This window comes from Rhineura floridana, chromosome 2 (genome assembly GCF_030035675.1).
Source record: "Rhineura floridana isolate rRhiFlo1 chromosome 2, rRhiFlo1.hap2, whole genome shotgun sequence".
NCBI lineage: Eukaryota > Metazoa > Chordata > Lepidosauria > Squamata > Rhineuridae > Rhineura > Rhineura floridana.
This window is the reverse complement of record NC_084481.1, coordinates 10727762-10748332: the sequence shown is the minus strand read 5'-3', so window position 1 is coordinate 10748332 and position 20571 is coordinate 10727762. Positions and strand designations below refer to the sequence as shown.

At 38.3% G+C, this 20571-nt stretch overlaps 1 protein-coding gene across 11 annotated transcripts in view; it reads right to left on the bottom strand.

The window, feature by feature from the left end:
• Positions 1-348: 348 nt before the first annotated feature.
• The window catches only part of HDAC4 (histone deacetylase 4), a 247008-nt gene continuing 226785 nt past the window's right edge, over positions 349-20571 (bottom strand). For 10 of the 11 annotated variants that reach the window (XM_061607760.1, XM_061607759.1, XM_061607767.1 and 7 more), the window contains 5 exons: positions 18614-18732; positions 16311-16444; positions 10564-10648; positions 6240-6384; positions 349-4620 (listed from right to left, as the gene is read on the bottom strand). In XM_061607760.1, coding sequence (XP_061463744.1) covers positions 4581-4620; positions 6240-6384; positions 10564-10648; positions 16311-16444; positions 18614-18732 — 523 coding nt within the window. In that variant the 3' untranslated portion in view covers positions 349-4580. Of the gene's footprint in view, positions 4621-6239; positions 6385-10563; positions 10649-13629; positions 15671-16310; positions 16445-18613; positions 18733-20571 lie in introns of those variants that run through there. The other variant, XM_061607769.1, reaches the window with a different exon arrangement.

Below are 20571 nucleotides of genomic sequence, written 5' to 3'. Positions count from 1 at the left end.
AGCGCGCTAAGAAAAATAACGCAAAACTTTAAACTCCACCAAGGAAAGGAAAAAGGTCGTAAGAAAATTTAAGTACAAAGAATATGCTACCATCACTTAAAGTGTTCATACAGTTAAGAGTGAAACTGTGTCTAAATTACAGAATAAACTGGTAGCTGCTACCAATGGTGACAACATACTGAGCATGTATAGGTATAAAGCAGTATATAATAGAATTACAACTTTTGGTACTACATATTTGTAACAAACTCTTGGGTGAATAGTTTTTCAACCCATATATATATATAGCATCTCCAATGTAGAGCACCAGAAGTGTTAAATTGTTTGTTTTTCTTTCTTTTCTTTCCATCAATAGGATTTTTACTCAATATCAAATACAAGGTGAAGCTGGGAGGAAACAAGCTCAACTATCACTATGAAGAAACTTCCTTTCCCGCTGATATAAATTTGTATTTGAAACCACAGTGTTTGCACAGTACATCACTGCTTACAAGTGTAATCTAGTGATACATCGTTAAAAAATGTTAACACAGCTGTGCTGAAGAGTTAACTTTTAAAGTTCTTGACATTTTCATCTCAGAATTAATACAAAAAGAAGTTGGCATAGGTTTGTGCCTGCCTTATCCCTTGCCTGCCTAAAGGAAAAACAAAAAACTCCCCCCAAAGAATAATGACACAGGCAGTACTTGTGTGTTCTGTGTAGTTTCCCCAAGAACATGATTTCCACATAAATACAATAAACTCTATTATTGGTTCGTCACAAGTGCTAGATATTTTTTTTCTTAAAATGACAAATGTTTAAGTAGTCCTTTGTATTTTTTTATTTTACAATAAAAAGCACAGGTCTTTAATAAGTTCAGTAAGACAAACTCCCCCTCTCCATGCTCCTCACTTTTAATTTGCATGACAGAAAACATCCTGACCTTTCATTTGTTGCTAATGCCATTAGAGGGGATTTTTTTTCCCAAAGCTGCCAAGTGTGGCGTGCAAAATCTGTATACAACATGCCAACCTAACAGACCATGCAACCTCAAGGTGTAGGAAACTTAAAAAAATATATTCATATATATTTTATATATATATATATATATATATATATATTTATATATATCAATGCCCATAAAATGTGGGCCCACAAGTTTACAAAAGGAAGAATGGAATGAGTACATGACTAATAAAAAGGAATGTTTGTGTATCGAAAGTAAAATAAACCCTAAATACTCAACTATTAGTACTTTGTACTACAGCCTGGGAGTCACTTCTGGGTAATACGATTTTAAGATGTTCCTTTGTTTTTAAATTGCTACAAGAGAAGTTGTAAATAAGCCACCCCAATACCTTGGAAGCTGGGTTAGTAAAAACTTCTAGTGTCTTGCTGGTGGAACTCAGGTACCTCATATTTGTAGTATATAAAAATGTGGGAAATACAGGTCATTGCTTAAATCAGCTTGCACTCTTCGTTTAGCCACAGAGCTCACAAGCCCACAAGGTCCATATGAAGTAAACTTCCAGGAAAAAAACAAGGTTACAATGGTACTCCTTTGTGTTACACGTGGACTGTAGAAGGAAACCCAGACTCAGTCTTGGAGTGAGGTTATGCAATGACCTTTTTAAACAAACTCAAGAGCTTTGGATTGTGAAATAGATTGATGTATAACAATGATGTGTGTGAATTTAGAAAGACAATGATGTAGCAACATTTGTTTGTAAGAAACAAATGTAGAATCTTAAAATTAACAACATTGCAAGCATTACCAAATACTCCAGGCCATCGTCTCAACATTGTGTATCAACTACTTCTTGCAATGAAAAAAGCAAGTATTTTGACAACATGTAAACTGGTGTTGAAAATAAAGTATTTTAGACTGAAGTGATTATAGATGCATCACTTTTACCAACAGTGATAAAGGGCTAAATTAACAAAATATGAAATCAGATGATTCCACAGCAAAAATCTTTATAGATCACAGCAGCAAGGTAGTCATTTTATAAAATATACATTTTATCTTTACTGTCAAGCTTTACTCTTAGAGTATGCTCTTGGCAGTTCTAATGCCAAAAAGTATTCATCAATTTGAATGTATTTGGGTTAGCAAGAACTCAAATATTGTAGTGTCTGTCTTAAAAATTGCATATTAAGCATTAAATAAAACCCTAAAACTCTCTCTTGCACTCAGTCAGATTTATGCTTAAATTCTTACAATTCTGCTCTTAATGGAATGAAGAAAAATAAAACTTTTCAGAACCAGAAAATAAATTACTACTAAGCGACCCTGTCAGTTATTATAACAAAAATTTTAAAAAAGGAAAATACTACTGGTTATTCAGATGAGTGGCATGTAATATCCTACACTGCTTGAAAAAGAACACATGAATTCAGTCTTCTCTAGCTATAATTTCACTACTAAAAGTTTAGTTACTTATTTTGAGGGACAACTCCCCTCACCTCAAAAGGCAACTGGGGGAATAGGAAACAGTGGCCAAGATTAACACTCTCCCAGCCAACAAGAAGTAATTAATATTATTATTCACTGTGAAACAGTCTTTTAGAGGACTTACTCGACCAGAGTGGTTCAGGAAAACCTCTGTGTGTTTGTGTTAGTGTTAACTGCACAAGAGTTTGGCAGACTTTCAACATGGTCACTTAAGTTATGAATGCCTTTAATAATCCTTGCCACACTCTATACTGAGGATATATGATACATCACTCTTTGTAATACTATTACGTTTTTAAGGTAAGAAAGCTCCTTATTTTTTATGTAGCATAGCAACTATGACTGAAGAACTGATAAAATATATAATCAGTTTCCTGATATAAAAAAGACCTTGGAATCCTTCCTTTTGTGAAAAGGGCTTTCTGAAAACAAAGCCTAACAATTTGCAACTGTCCCACATGACCATGAAAATGGTTAATGGTTCAAAAGTCCAAACACAAATACAATTCCAGCGTGCAAGGAAAAGTGATCAAGGTCAAGAAAATGGTTACTGTTTAGAAACATATTGTCAAATGGAAACTAAAATGAAAATCCATGCAAATAAGGCTGTTCCGGGGCTTTTTGTAAAAACCAATATAAAATAAAGCAATAGCAAATACATATTTGCTAGAAAACTCATTTTGTTAGAAAAGGATCAAAGTTAAAAACCTTAAAATTAAAATAGCAATGTTTAGGGTAGTTGCCTAGTGGCTAAAACGTTGGCATTCTGAAAGCATTCCAAACTACAGTTTGAAAATGGTCAAGTTTCAAACAAGATCCCTTTACTAAAAACCCTTACACTCCAATTCACAAATAAATTTTTGCAAGGGAACTTCCAATGGCTACCATTGTAATCTGCATTTATTGATATATTTTGAATAAATGCATTATAAATATTTTATCAATAATTTGTAAGAGTCGTGTTTCTAAGCTTGGAATACATTTGGAATATACATTATACATATACATTTATATATTTATACCTAAAATATTAAGCAGTATCTCATGCTAGTTGCTTTTAATAAAAAGCATTCCAATTCTTTAAAATCTGCAGTTGTGTCTGATGCATGCTTTTACAACCAAATTGATAGTTAAAATGGTTATACGTATAGGAGAGATGTTGGGATTTTTTAAATAACAGTTGAATTTTAGAAACCCAACAGTATTTGCCACATTACTGGCAACTACCTTAATTTTCATTTTAAACAGCAATAAAACAATGCAAAACAAAATCCAAACTTGTCAACTGTTTTGGAGAAGCTCCGGCCATTGCTTGCTTTAAGTAATCATGCTAGCAGAAATCCTAGAGCCTTTCTTGCTGATTGCAGTTCTCGGCCTGCCCTGCCAGAGGAACTGCTGCAGAGTTCTTTTCTTTAAGGCATTGTTCCTCAAAACGTCAGAAAAAACCAGCTGCCCAAAATCAATCCAATCTATGTTTTTTAAAGGCACAAACTCTTCAGATGGCTTTGGAGATGCTAAAGCCGATCCCCTTTCTGGGCTATCTTCCTTGTTTTACGTTCTTCCTCTCCACACGTATATAGTCTGTCTGCATGTATATAGATATAAAAAGCTCAGTTCTCTTTTCACCCTTCATATAAAGAAAAAAACACTTCCTCATATTATTTGGGTTTTGAAGAGAATGTCTGAATCACAGGTAGGCAAGAGCCACAAAAATAAAACATAAAAACCAAAACTACAATATGGTCTGAGTGGTCTGAACGAAGGATAATCAAACTTTAAGCACCAGTTTTAAATGAAAGTTGTCATATCTATGTTAAATCTTTGATTTCTTTCTCTCTCTTTTAAGTTGGCAACTTTGCCAAATACTTCACTGGCTTCTTGACTCTCATAGATTCCATTTAGGAAAAGAGGAAGAATGCTCAATGCATACGTCTTTAATATTTCTGCTCTTCACCTGCACTTTTTCTTTTCCACAAGCATATTCTGTACAGATACGGAGAGATTTCGCTTTCTTTCACGCATGGCTGCCTTGCTGTAGTCTGGAAGAAAACCATGACAGGATGCAGAAGTAACAAGAGAAAGCTTCTTGGCAGAGCTTCAAGACAAGACGAACAAACAGGAGAACTCCAGCCGAAAAGATGAGTGCTACAGGGGAGGGTCCTCTTCCATGGGCTCCTCATCTGGCCTGTAAAGAAATTCATCAAGAGGAGTCAAGATGATGGAATTGGGTGGAGTACAGGCAGCCGCAGATAGCCTGCGTTTAGTTTGAATAATTTTTTATTATACTAGCCATTAGCCTTGACAATATTAAAAAAATGCTCCATTAAATACTACAGAATAAAAATACAAGTTAAAATAACAAATTTAGAGCCCAGTGTAATTTAAAAACATTTAACACAGATAGGGAGAGAGAGAATGAATGTCATAAGGCTTGATGTGATTTGATATGGATTCCAGCATCCTCAACGTAAAAGCGCATGCCCATTAAATTATTTAGGGCACCATTCTGTCGCCCATAGGAGGGACTATGGGATTTTGCAGATATCCTTCTCCATGGGTAGAGCTGGAAAACCAGCCATGGAGGCCTCCTTGTTGCAGCCATGGAAATGTCCACTGCTTGCCCCTTCTCTAACATTAATGCTCCAATGACAGACAGAGCAAAACGAAGGCATTTTTGGAACAGATCCAATACTTTCCTGGCATGCCGATTTTCCTTCTCAGTGGTGCCAATGAGAAGGAAAACCTTTTTTAAAAAAGCCAAAATTTGCAACTGCCCCCCCTAAAAGAAGATGAAAATGTAGCCTCTACTTTCACCCTGACAGTGTAAGCCCAGAAGAACTTTGGATTTGGTAGCTCATCTGCCTACAACCCTCCACACCCCCTTTGTATTGCTCTATTATGTTCCTAATAATCACTTAGGAACATCTGGAGCTAAATCTGGCTTTCCAACTTTGTTAAAAGAACCAGGTTAATATGTAGTTTCCACCTCCATTCAACATTATTCAGCTACAAAACACTCAGGCCACAAACAGTGGCATTCAACTAATGCATCTTGTCAGTGCAAGGATTACCGCTAGTGCAATGGGACTTCCCTCCTCTCCCTCCCTCAAGCACCCCACACCCTTCCCAAATCTGATCCGGAGGTCTGGAGGAACCTCTAGAACAGATCTAGGCTGCATATGGGGGGGGGAGAGGAGAGGAGGTAAGTTCTGTTGCACCAGTGCTAATCCTTGCACTGACAGAACCCTTACTTCATGCTACACTGGATACAACCCAATATGAAAGTGATTTAATATTCGAATGGACTTCCAGAATAAATGTAAGGATTTGATTTTCTGGACCCACTTCCCCAGACAGCTGCTTCATTCAGCCTCAATTTAGAATCTTTAGAGCTAGTTTCATAATCTTCCTAAGCAATTGGTTCCATTGTTCAATTATTCAAAGCATTACTTCTGTTATTAAATCTAAATCAATCCTGCTGCAGTCTAAATCTAATACCTTCCACTATGATACAAGCCTTTTCACAGTATTTTAAAATTTTAAGTGTGTTACAATCCCACTGAATTTTATTTTTGTCCTGGCTGAACATAATCAGTTGTTCTTTTATTCCTCTTCCAAGATTTTTCATTTAAGGTCTTTACCAGCTTTCTCTCTGTGTATAAAATAGTCTCTGTACAGTATTTTCATTTTTTTTCAAATCAGGTCATTACTCTGAGGCATAATTACCTGCAAATACAGGTATTATTTCCCACTTTTTGTCTAATATGTCACTGTTTTAGATGTAAGCATATGGAAATAACTCACTTTTTATCAGGCGGTGGCTTAACTCCCACTGACAATGATGCCATAGCTGTTACAGTTTCTGCTTCTTCGTTCTCACACTTCTGTGCATCTATCAAAGAATAGCTGACTGTTGAGGAATAGCGCTGGAGTGAGTGCCAGTACTTACCTGATGGAAATAGAAGACAACATACCATTAGGGGATCCATTATTGTCCACTGCTTTTAGTATATTTACAGATGAATTCTCACTATTATTAACACTATTACTAACATAGTGCCAACAATGTACGTGGCACTTCACAAAGAACAGGTATGACAGGTCCCTACTTCAAGGGCTCACAATTTAAAAGACACTGGGAAACAACAAAGGAAATTGGGGGGGGGGTAACAGAGGCAGGAATAATGTGTGATTATTTTGATTACACATTCTTCAACTTATTTACAGTAAGATATTGGGACAAGAGCAGGGGTGGGGAAGCTCTGGCCCACACATCAAATTTGGCCTGACATGGGTACTAATTTGGACCATGAAGCTGCTTTCCCCAAACCACACATACCTATCTCACCCTTGACATCATATACGACATCAGGTGTGGGGTAGGTAGAGATGTAGCTGCATCAGCTGCACAACCAAGTTCTCCTTGAGGAACTTGATCACTGAGATAATCCCTTCAGAAAAGTTCAACCCTGCTGGTTCGGCTATGTGACCAAGTACCCCGTGGGGAACATGATTGTGCAGCCGATCCCTACAGAAAGGAGGGCTAAAGTCATCACCCTAACCCCATGGGGAACTTAATCACACAGCTGATCCTGCAGAAAGCAGCTTTGCCAGTCCTAAGCTCAGTGCTCTGATGAGCATACGGCTTCCAAAGCCCCTTGAGCTACAGTTCCCAAGCACCCAATAACAAGCTGGCTATCAGGTGCATGGGGCTTTGACATGGAGGATAACCCACCCATCCATCACCTGACATTTCACATCATTTCCGTCTGAAATTATTTTACATCTCCATATTTGTTGTTCTTATCACACCTTAACGTGGTGAGGGGGTTTGAGAGTGTTGAAGAAGCTAAGAGTAATACCATCAGGAGTCTAGACCAAAAGGCTAAACTCCTAGCAGGGGCACCCAAGGCAGAATGGTCAAAGCTGAGACACCAGACTAAGATGCATCCAAACTCAGAGGAAGGCAATGGTAAACCACCTCAGAATACCTCTTACGAAAACCCTGTGAACAGAGTATCCAAAACGCAACACGAGATAGTGCTGGAAGATGAGACCCCCAGGTCAGAAGGCACTCACCGAGCTACTGGGGAAGAACAAAGGACAAGTACGAGTAGCGCTGTGACTAATGACACAGCTGGGTCAAAGCCAAAAGGAAGTCCAGAGGCTGATGCACACAGATGCGAAAGGAGAGTCTAGAGTTGTACAACGCACACAATAGGAACATGGAATGTGAGAAGCATGAACCAGGGAAAGTTAGACATTGTCAACCAAGAAATGGAATGTATCAACATTACAATACTTAGCGTGAGTGAATTGAATTGGATGGGAATGGGACATTTCCAATCAGACAACTACAAAATATTTTATCCAGGAAATGAGAAATTAAGAAGAAATGGGGTTGCTTTAACAGTGAGAAGGGATGTAGCAAAAGCAATTAGGAGCTACAATGCAAAGTCTCAGTGAGTGTCATCAATGAGATTAAACGGGAAACCAATTAACATAACCATCATCCAAGTCTACGCTCCAACGGCAAATGCAGAAGAAGAGGAATTGGAGAGATTTTATGTAGAAGTACAGGAGGAAATTGATCACACACCAAAATGAGATGTGCTGATAATCATGGGGGGACTGGAATGCAGAAGTAGGGAACAGAGAAGAACTAGGAATTGTGGGGAAATGGGGCTTAGGAGACAGACATGAAGCAGGAGAAAGATTTATTGAATTCTGTGAAGCCAATGATTTGTTTCTTGCGAACACATTTTTTGAACAACCGAAAAGACGATTGTACATGTGGACATCACCAAATGGTCAATATAGGAATCAAATTGATTATATAATTGGTAACATAAAATGGAGAAGTTCCATACTTTTTGCAAAAACAAGACCAGGAGCAGACTGTGGTACAGATCATGAACTGGTCGTATCGAAAATCAGAGTAAAGCTAAAGAAGACCAACAAAGCAAACAAAATGTCAAAATACAATTTAAATAACATCCCAGAAGAATATAAAGATCAAATAAGGAACAGATTTGAGGCTTTAAAATTAGTGGACAGAGAACCAGAAGAACTATGGAATGAAGTCAGAGACATTATCAGGGAAGAATGCAAAAAGACAATATCTCTAGTTTAAAAGAGAGAAAGACCTCAATGGATTACAGACGAAACTCTTAAAATGGTTAAAGAGAGAAGGAAAGCAAAAGCAAAAGGAGACAGAAACACCGTCAGAACCCTAAATGCAACAACACAGCGACTAGTACGTAGGGACAAAGAGAACTATTACAATAGTTATTGTATAGAAATAGAAGAGGACAACAAAAAGGGAAGAACAAGAGCCCTATTCCAAAAGATTAGAGAAATGAAAGGGAAATTTAAACCAAGAGTAGGGATGTTGAATAATCAACAGGGGAACACAATGACTGATTGAGATGAAATAAAAGGAAGATGGAAGCAATACACTGAAGAACTCTATAAAAGAGAAGCCAGGATGACAGATTCATTCACGCAGGAACTGTATGATGAAGAACCAGAAATTTTAGAATGTGAGGTGAAAGCTGCTCTTAGAATACTTGGAAGAAACAAATCACAAGGAACAGATGGCATACCAATAGAGTTGCTACAAGCTACTGGGACTGAATCTGTCCAAATTTTGACAAAAATTTGTCAACAAATATGGAAAACTAAACAATGGCCCACAGACTGGAAACATTCAATATATATCCCAATTCCAAAGAAAGGGGATCCCAGGGAATGTAGCAATTATCGAACTATTGCCTTAATATCCCATGCAAGTAAAGTAATGCTCAAGATTCTACAACAAAGGCTCTTACTATATTTGGAGAGAGAAATGCCAAACGTCCAAGCTAGATTTAGAAAGAGAAGAGGTACCCGAGATCATATCGCAAACATACGTTGGATAATGGAACGGACCAAGGAATTTCAGAAGGAAATTACCCTGTGCTTTATAGATTACAGCAAAGCCATTGACTGTGTAGATCATGAAAAACTATGGAATATCTTAAAAGAAATGGGGGTGCCACAGCATCTGATTGTCCTGATGTACAACCTATACACTGGACAAGAGACTACTGGAAGGCAGAATATGGAGAAACCGATTGGTTCCCAATTGGAAAGGGTGTGAGACACGGGTGTATTTTATCACCCTATTTGTTTAATCTATATGCAGAACATATCATACAAAAAGCAGGATTGGACCAAGATGAAGGAGGTGTGAAGATTGGAGGGAGAATACAGACGATACCATACTACTAGCAGAAACAAGTAATGATTTGAAACGAATGCTGATGAAAGTTAAAGAGAAAAGCACAAACGCAGAAAGTAATGACAACAGAAGACTTATGTAACTTTAAAGTTGACAATGAGGACATTGAACTTGTCAAGGATTATCAATACCTTGGCACAATCATTAACCAAAATGGAGACAACAGTCAAGAAATCAGAAGAAGGCTAGGACTGGGGAGGGCAGCTATGAGAGAACTAGAATCGGTCCTCAAATGTAAAGATGTATCACTGAACACTAAAGTCAGGATCATTCAGACCATGGTACTCCCGATCTCTATGTATGGATGTGAAAGTTGGACAGTGAAAAAAGCGGATAAGAGAAAAATCAACTCATTTGAAATGTGTTGGAGGAGAGCTTTGCGGATACCATGGACTGAGAAAAAGACAAATAATTGGGTGTTAGAACAAATTAAACCAGAATTGTCACTAGAAGCTAAAATGATGAAACTGAGGTTATCATACTTTGGACAGATCATGAGAAGACAGGACTCACTAGAAAAGACCATAATGGTGGGAAAAACAGGAGTAGAAAAAGAGGAAGGCCAAAGAAGAGATGGATCAATTCCACAAAAGAAGCCACAGACCTGAACTTACAAGATCTGAACAGGGTGGTTTATAACAGATGCTATTGCAGGTCGCTGATTTATAGGGTCGCCATAAGTCGTCATCAAAGGCACATAACAAAATCAATAATAAAACAATCTGTATGCAAGTTGAAGTCATCGTTTGGTATTTGAGTTATAAGGAACTATGTAACTTCACTTTAAACTGATTAAATCAGGAGCTCAGTTTAACTATAGAATAGCAATGACTACTAGGTACTCACTCTGTATTTCAATGACTTTTTCAATGGAATGCACTGCATTGGCATTTGCTCTCTGCTGTAATATCTTTTCAGGAATAGGATCAAGCTGAAATAATTAAAATATACACTTTAGATTAATTGTATTTTAAAAAATTAATATTATGTCAACAGTTGTTATAGATTTCCACATACTAAGGTCATGCCTATTGACTGCCATTCTTTAAAGTCCCCACCCCCACCCCAAAGATACTGTCAACACAATACTGCAGTCAGCTTTCAAAAAGTATGCTCAGGGTGTGCTGGATTGGTTGGTGCTAAATAACATCACATGCACATAACACAATAATTTATTGGAGTGGCGTAAGATTTCATGCAGAATTTAATATGTTAACCCTTGATTCAATCTTGTCTGATTCACTTCAAACTGCAAGGCAGGCTCATCCAGTGAACAGGGACATTTGCAATAAACGTCTTCATTGAGATGCAGGAGAATATGGAGAATATGTCAGGATGGATGCCACAGATCTAAATCTAAGACTGAAGCAGTATGTGAACTCCTTGCAGGCTTTCTCTTCACACTGCCCCCTACCTATTCTTCTATCTCTTCAGCCTGCCCTCCAAGGAAATCTGTGGTGTATCAGCATGGAGCACTCTTTCCCCCATTTGTTTATAAAGGTACTAAGGAAATAAAAAGATAACACGCATTTAACATGCTACCTAAGCAACCATCATATATTTGCACTAAACCCATAGATAAAATGTTGTTTTTTGTTTTTCACATACCATGGCCTGGAAGATACTTCCAGTAAAAAGGAAAACGTATAGATAGTAGGTTGGGTTGAGGTCAGCAAGAGCAGATTTCACTCATGGCCAACTTGCTGCTCACCACTACTCTATACAGGAGAAAATGCAGTTCTTTCATTGCTAGTTCCTTTCATAAAGCAGAACAGTTTGGGGGTGGAAATATCCACACCCCTTTGCTGCCTCACCATAGTCTATGGCTGCTGCTTTTGTATTCGCTCTATAAAGGTAGCTGCCTTTAACCCTTAACAAAAAAAAACCCTGATTAAATCTATTGGAAAGAAAAAAGTTCTAATCATGAGGGTTTTTCTAATGCAGATCTGTGTCTACAATTGATCTTCTGCAATCTAGTAGTGATGTTTTTTTTCATTTTTATTTGGGAATCTGAAGAAATAGCCTTTCACTTGGGGCTTGTAATGTGTTAATATTCTTTGAAATGTTTCAGTTGGGACCTTATTTTTATGTTCTTCTATCACAATGATGAACAACCCTGACTGAATTCTAAAATTGCTACTCTAAGGACAAATAGCTTTTCCACAGTAAAACATTTAAGAGCTATAGGCACTGGCACTCTATCTCTCCAGCATGAGAGTTTTCAAGGATTTCTAAAATTCAAATATTGATTCTTGCTGAGTTAAATTCTTATCTTGATTTAAGGACCCCAAACCAAAACAGCCTTCTATTGCAAGTCTTTTGGGATGGGGTGTTAAGGGTTTACATGCCTCTAGTACAAGACCTGAACAGGGTGGTTCATGACAGATGCTATTGGAGGTCGCTGATTCATAGGGTCACCATAAGTCATAATAGACTTGAAGGCACATAACAACAAAAGAGTGGAATGGGTTACCTATGCTCTTTCTAATTTTTATATTAATGCTCCCAGCCTACCGCCTAGGGCCCCAGCAATAAAACATGAGTAAAGAGAATTGCTCTGATAGTGCCCAGAGGGATTCATATGTAATAAAGCTGATGAGGGACTAAGAGGATTAGACTGGCAACAAGAACATAGCAATTGTTGAGAAAGTTCCATGTAGCAGAGCCATTGGCATCATGCTAGAAATATTCTGCAATTGGGAGATCTATTAAATTAATTTTTGGAACAGTTAGAACCAATCTCAAACAGCACTATCTTTTTGACTGGCAGCCACAATTGTGCTAATACCAAATCAGGGCCAGATGGTTACTTGATCCAATGGAAAGAAAAGGATTTCAGAAGTTTGTGTGGCCCCTAAGAATGGATGGCTTCCTCCTGTTGTGGTATAACGTTTTCCTCTGGCTTAGGGGAAGTTTGTGCAGTCACTGATCCTCATTTATCTGTTCATACTGATCTTCTTAGTAAGGTTTTGGCAGGCAATTTAACTTGGTTTGTAGAATTCACCCCAAATAAGCAACACACACCTCATGTTCATCCACAAAGGAGAACCAGCAAGACATTTATTGAGAACTGTTTTCCTCAATGCCAAGGGGCATCAATAAACTTCTTGTGGCACCATCTTGGGCTTGATGGCAAACACATGGGTTTTTACAGAAGCTTCTACTGAAAAGGTTTGTTATAGCTCAGCTAATAAGCATGTGAACTGGAAAGTCCCCAGTTCGAAATCATACCTTAGCCATGTTCTTAGAATGCCATTTTGTCAGCCTCAGCCCCACCACAAATCTACAAAATGATTATAACAGTTGCCTTCAAACATACGTATTATAAGGATTACTGAAGGCTTTGAACACATGCTGATCTCTAGAAATACGTTATTATTTACTAGTAAAATGTCATGAGGTCTTAAAACTATACAAATGCCTCAAGATGTTTATGCAATGATGGCTTGCATTCCTAAAGGATCCCTGCCAGTGAGAGTCAAGCCACCAATTGTTAGAGGTGAATGGCAGGTTTGCCTCACTGTAACAATATCCCAAAATGCAGTGTGCTAGTTTTCTTCTTAGGAGTGAATGGCAACAAGTACCATGTCAATAGATGGCTAGGAGCCACGACTGGAGCAAGAAATAAACCCGTTTCCTACTCTACCCACTAATAAGTCAGCTCATATCAGCTTTTCCATCCTTGGTTCTGTTTCTTGGCCACATTAGAATGTGACAGAGTTGGGAGAGTGCAACAGAAATTGAGAAATATCTTTTATATAGAATAGACAAACTGACATCTAGATAGGATACATGGGCTCAAAATAAAGGTTTCAATGAACTGAAGAATCAGACAGAGAAAATAATTCACTCTTGCTCTTTGCATGTGATTTGATTATTTTAATCCTTGAAAAAAATATATCTTGAACTACTTTATTCATTGAGGTATCTACAAAGCACAACATTTTCAGGATGTCTTTGAATATTCTCAGACTGGGAAATATCACAGAAAGAATATGTCTGGGAAAAAGGGATCCTGATGATTCAAACATGATGGATCTCTCATGCTCTATAAGGAATTGTGGCATACACACCCTTTCTCCATTACAACTTGGCTACAGCCAAACTGGTCAGTCAGACCAAGGAGAAAATTCTTTTTAGCCCGTTGATATGCTGCACCTATTCTATAACATGCTTAATCTGAAGTTGTTCCATTCAAATGTAAAGAAAAAACAACAACTAGTTAGTCCATGGAAATTCCCAAAACAATGGTTTCGATATGGTAAGAACTGGGAATGTTGGCATTCCTTCAGTTCAGAGGTTCAATACTTTATAGGCAGTAACAACAGATGCATGAAGTCCTCATCCCTTTGCTACATATTTGCACAATAATTTGAATTAATGGCATTCAGTTCTTCCCGAAGTCAGATTCATGTGTGGCAGGGTTTATCTCAATTACACAGATCTGTCTGTGGGTGAAATGTACATTTGCACATCATTTTACTGGCATGTAGCAATGTCACAAGTAGTGATTTCATATCTGTTATTTGTTTGTAATCTGAATCAGCTATTACTTCCTTGCCCATCAAAATATATACCTTAACATGTTAAATCTGAAAATTCTCATGAATCTACAAAAAACTCAGGTAGCATGCATACCATAAAGCATCCAGTTGTAAGCTAGACTGTGGAGCTTTCAGTGAAATCTTCTACAGGTATATTAGATTATCTGTTATTTGCACCAAGCCAAAGTATGCTGATGTGTAGTTGAAATTAGGCAGAAATGTGAACAGTGAAAAGGAAATACACCTAATTGTTCAATGCTCTTCTATGCAGTTCAGCTTAGTCACAATTTAAAGTCTATATGGCTTCTTGGATATGTTTAATAAAACTTACAAAATACTGGACATCATATATGTAAAATATATTTGCAACCTTTTTTCAACTACTGCAGCTGTTGCTTTGCATATTAATATAATTAAAACTATAAAATGAGAAACGAGAATTACTGATAATTTAACTTTCAGTTAAAAGTTTTGACAAATAATTAAGAAGAAAAACATTAGGGCTAGAACTTGCTCCTGGTAGCACTTCATCTCAATTGCTGGGACTTCAAGCTCCGGATTTTGAAACGATGTATGTACTGACATTATGTTTACATAGTTGCACTGCCCCACCCCTAGTCTAAATGAAAGTTGAGCTCAAAGGAGAAAGATAGCTCAGTTTTCAATTTAGGTTGAAGCATAACCTACTACAGTTTCTAAAGCTAACCAAATGTGATATTTTGATATTTATTTATTTATTTGGATTTTCAGCCCCAAAGGCCTAATATTGTCATTTCGTATCCCTTAGGTAGCTGTTGGGGCCTACTGCAATTGTGGCAACCATCTTTGTTTCACTAAAATGTGATGCCCCAGAAGTTCTGTTGTTCTGAGGCATTGCGAGTTTGTTGCTTTAAGAAAAGAAAAGGCTATTGCCACAAAGACATAGCAGATGCCACGTTTTTGTGCTGACGGCTTCTTTTTTTACATCCATAATGCCCTGGAATGACAGAATTTCAAGAGCACTGCATTTTGGAAAAATCATGATTGTGGCCACAACTATGTCCTTCAGGGGCCTAATGGATCCTGCCCCCTCAACTCTGGAGCTTGCCCTGCTTAATACCACCATCTGTGGGATAAATACACATGAGGATACAAAGGCATTCTCTTCCACTGTTACTCCCAAATAGCTTGTCTCTTTGTGACACGCTAGTCTGACCAAGATATGGAACCATGAAGTTTCATTCATTACTCCTATTAAATTCGATGATATGAAGCAAGTGGACTCCTATCTTTAATGTGTGTGTAAATGAGCAAGGGAGACAAAATTTGCCTAACATGCTGAAGCAGGATGCAGGTTTTATTCTCCTTCCACTTCAGTGGTGTCCCTGAGTACACCCCTTCAGTTTCTCTCATACAGCTGCCGTGCACTCCTACGGGAAAAAATAAAGAACTGCAGTGGGAATAAATTGTTCCATGCGATGACACTGATCAGCCAAGTTAACCAAAGCTATTTTTTAAACTTAGTAGTTAAAAGGAACAGGAAAACAGCAGGAAAGGAACAGTTTGTTCTTACCGTAAACGGTATTTCTTTATGGATGACAAGAGGTCTCTAAGGGGGTAGTGTAGCTCCCCCTACAGCTCACGCCTGGAGACCTCTGTCATCCATGAGAGAAGAAACAGTTTGTCCTTACCCTAAACAGTGTTTCTTCATGGATGACAAGAGGTCTCCAAGCGCAAGCTGTAGAGGGAGCTACACTACCCGCTTGGAGATCTCTGTCATCCATGAGAGAAACTCCAGTGTCCACACACTATTTTTTGACTGCAGCAATTACCAGACCTGATATTACAAAGGTGATTTTCCTATGACAACTGTAGAGTAAATGACTCCAGGATTTTAGCACAATTATTGTTCTTATACAGAAAATATATCCAATACAGAACAATTTTTAAAAGCTGACATGTTCCAGATTGAGAGTATACCAATTATCAGTGATACCAAACTGCACACCACAGTATATTTGTAAAAACAAGTAATACAGAATGCTTTTGCTTTTTTTTTTTTTTTAATACCTCAATTCCTAGCAAAGCAGAAACACATGCTTCAGAAGCATCACAAATGGCTGTCAGGTCATGGCCTCCTTCAAGGGCCAGAATGATTCGTCCTCCAGCTAGACCCATGAGCTGTTTTGTCAGATATCCAAAACCTGTGATACAAGGAATGCAAGAAAAGAGCAAGTATTAGCAGAATTAAACTCCTCTCAAAGGTTGAAAAAATAATAAAAGTAAATGAAATTATTACTTATAAAGGTAACACAAAATAAAAAGGTATCACAAAAGGTAATACAAAATGGTAGAACAAAATAATTTAGTCATGTTGGGTTGTATCCAACAAAACTGGCCCATTCACACAAGGACTTCTACTTGTGCAACAGAACTTCCCCTTCTTCTCTCCTCCCCCCCTCCATTTGCTACAGAGGGTTGGAAGACATATTGGGGGTGGGGAAGGAGTGGGAGGTGAACTTCTGTTGTTCAATTGGAAGTCCTTGCAAAAATGCAACAACATTCTTAAGATGTTTTAACATTGTTTGACTATTTGAATTTTGGTTTGTTACAGTGAATTATGTAACTTTTTCATGTTGTGAGCCACCTTGAGCATAGATTACTATGGAAAGGCGGCATAAAAATAAACCATGATGATGATGAACGTCGTTACATACAACCCATGATGCACTAATGTGTTTTGTGATTCAATTGAAACCTTTTACAGCTCCCCACCCCCAAACCCTTGTGGTTTGCACTTTCACTCTAAATCTGTCATAATAATTTTGTAATATTTAATATTATATGAATATTAACCTTGTGACTCCCAATGATTTCCACATACGAGACGTACTTCCAGTCATTACCAACATGCACAGAGATGTACTATCCACAGCATGCATTGCCTGTGATTCACAGAGCAGTAGTTATTCTACTGAAGCAGGTATATAGTCTCAAGGTGTCTTGGGCCCACCTAATGCTGTTTTGGTTACATCCAAATGTCATCTGTATCCTTTCTGGGAAAATCAGTCATGGACATACCCGTATAACCTCCAGCACCAATTATCATAAGAAGCTCCATGTAGGACTGCCCTTGAAAGAATTCCAGGTTTTGGAGACCATCACTGTCAAACACATGTGAGGAGGTGGGAGCATCCTCAACCAGTATTGAAGCAACTACACTACACTCCAGTTAATTTCTCAGCCTTGTTCAAAAAGCTGTTACGGATCATTAAAGCCCTACATAGATCTCTGAGCATGCTTCTCCCTTTATGACACCCTTCTCCCGACCAGGGTGAGCCTCCTCTGAGTTGCATCTACAAAAGACTTTAGATCAGCTGTAATGAGTAACAGTGAATGAGTTCCCACACACACATTTAGCTTGGAAGGGGGGGAAATGATAGACCTACTTTTTCAGAAAGGCCTTTAGGATTAGTTGCGTTTTTTACTGCATTTTGCTTCTGATTTCATTGTACTGGTTTCTAATTATGGTACTTCTATGTCTTAATGTTAATGTAAATGTACTGCCTTCAAGTCGATCCCAACTTAAGGCAACCCTATGAATAGGGTTTTCGTGGTAAGAGGTATTCAGAGGGGGTTTTCCATTGCCTTCCTCTGAGGCTGAGAGGCAGTGACTGGCCCAAGGTCACCCAGTGAGCTTCATGGCTATGTGGGGATTCGAACCCTGGTCTCCCAGGTCATAGTCCAACACTCTAACCTAACTCCTATTTTATATTGCATGTGTAAGCTGCTGCAAGCTATAGCTCAGGTGGCATATGAATGTTTAAATAAATACAGGCAGGAATCTTAATTCCATACACAACAGGAAAGTGTGCTGCACTGTTTTGTCATTGCATTATAATAAAAATCAAAAAACCTCCCTCAAAATTATCAAGAATGGGAAAAGACAAAGTGCAATGCGATTATTAAACACAGAACCTGGATTAAGGTCTGGGATTTGGCTCTCTCCGAGCACCTCACGCACCACCAGTGGGTGATGAATGGAGAAGCAAAGCATGATTATTTTGATGTAGTCTGGTTCCCATTTTTAAGTCATGTGAATGTTCATAGGGAGGTTCCTCAACCTCCCTTATCAGGTTTCTCTCTGGTGTGGCTATATGAATTCCGTATAATTTCCTTGGTATAATACTGTAACGTCGAGAAGGAGGATGCGCTTCTATTATACACTGTACTCATCACGGTATGCAATTTTTCAACTGTTGATTGTTTATGTTGTTTAATATAAAATAAAAACTTTCGTTAAAAAAAACACAAAACTGAAACAGATACAAACAAAAGTGAGATCACTGAAATTTAAGTCTGTGGAGACTTACATTTTGCTGATAGATTATATCCTCCAAGTGGTGCAGGATGACCTTCCACTGCATCAAAACCAGATGAAACCAGCACAACATCAGGAGCAAACTCATTAGCAACAGGCATTACCACTGTTCTGCAACAAAAAAGGAACAATGGAAAGCACATTACAATGCCTTGCCCTTGAACAGATTACGATCTATTTGGAGATATTCAATGAGACACCACCTTGTTTGAGAGCACAAAATACAGAACAAAACAAGGGGGGGAAAGGACTAGAAAAGGTTCAAATGGGCAAAATCAAAGAGACTTCTTGAGCTGTTTGGGGAACAGCGTAAAAACTAGTGTGTCCTTCCGATTTGCAAGCACTCGCATAAAATACGATGCTATAGTTCCATCACATGTGTATAACCAGTTCTGTAGGTTATAGTTCATGATGGTGATTCAGGTACAGGTAAGTATGCCTGAATCCCATTGAATTAGTGGATCTTAATAACTTTACTGTATGCTTAAGTCTCAGTGATTTCAATCTCACTATATAAACATAAATAAATGGGGACGGGGCTTGGACACCAAAGAAGATGGCGGCATAGGGTGAGAGCTCCCCAGCCCATAATGCCCAAACCAAGAGATAAAATCATTTTTTCAGACCGCTAAACTTACCCCCTTAGAGGGGAATGCTCCTGGGAGAGCAAAAGAACAAAAATCTGGACCTCTCAGGATATTTTAAACCAACAGGAAGGATGCTCATCTCAGGGCTAGCACGAGACGCAGTCCCACCTAATTCCTAATGATCATGAGTAAAGTCTCTACTGGTGCGCAAACAGAGGCAGCGGGGGCATCCCTGAAATGATTGCGGGGACAATTAAGGAAATTTCAAAGAACTTTCAGTCCCTTCAGCAAGATCTGATGAACTGGATGTCAATTTTAGAGGAACATTTTGGAAGTGCAACTAAAAGAACAGACTTGGTGGAAAGAAGTTTAACTCAGACAGAGTAGACACTTAGAGATCAGGACATTAAACTTAAAATACTCAAAAAAAACCACATTAAAGACCAATTTAAACTGGAAGACCTGGAAAACAGAAATAGAAGAACCAACCTGCATTTTAGAGAAGCGGATGAAAATATTGAACAAGGCAATGTAAAAATGTTCCTCATGAAATGGCTGATGACAACGTTGCCCAATTTCCCACTAGAGGAAGATTTTGAAAGAGCCCATATTGCTCTCGGCCCACTATGTAAAGACAGCCCCCGGAACATTGCAGTATGTTTTGCCAAATATTCTAAGAAAGAGACTTTCCTTAAAAACGTCACGGAAAAGGGTGAACTAACATATAAGGATCCCAAAATTATGGTGCTTCAAGATTTTGCCCCAGAGACACTGCAGAGGAGGAGAACCCTGAGACCTTACACCCTCATACTACAAAAAGGTGGACTAAAATATTACTGGGGATTCCCATTCAAACTCATTGTCCCTTTTAAAGGGGCTACCCACAAGGCATCCACAGAAAAAGTGGCCAATATTCTAAAAATAATATAACTACAACCAGAAGGAGAATCAGAAAAAGGAGATCCAAATGGGGAGATGGAATTGGAAGAAGATAGCGAGGACCTTGAATTGGTCAGACGAAAGAGGCAATATAGAGAAAGGACATACAACAGAGGAAAAAGGATGAGCTCCCTCTTTGAGAATTTGAGTCAGCAGCGCAACCTCTGAGATCTTCCAAACTGACACAGATGAGAAGGAGCGTGTGGATACCCCTCAGTACTTAATAGTGGAGTGATCAATAAGAAAATAATTAGTTTTAGTCAGGGTTAAGAGTTAAAAGCAATAAGAGTTAATGGTTCAGAATTGCATGTTTGAGGGAGGTTAATATGTTAAAAGGGTTTTTTTTCTTTCCTCTGGGAGGGCATATAAACTGTAATGTCGATAAGAAGGGCTGGGATGATATCTTGTCTTACGTTATCGTTCT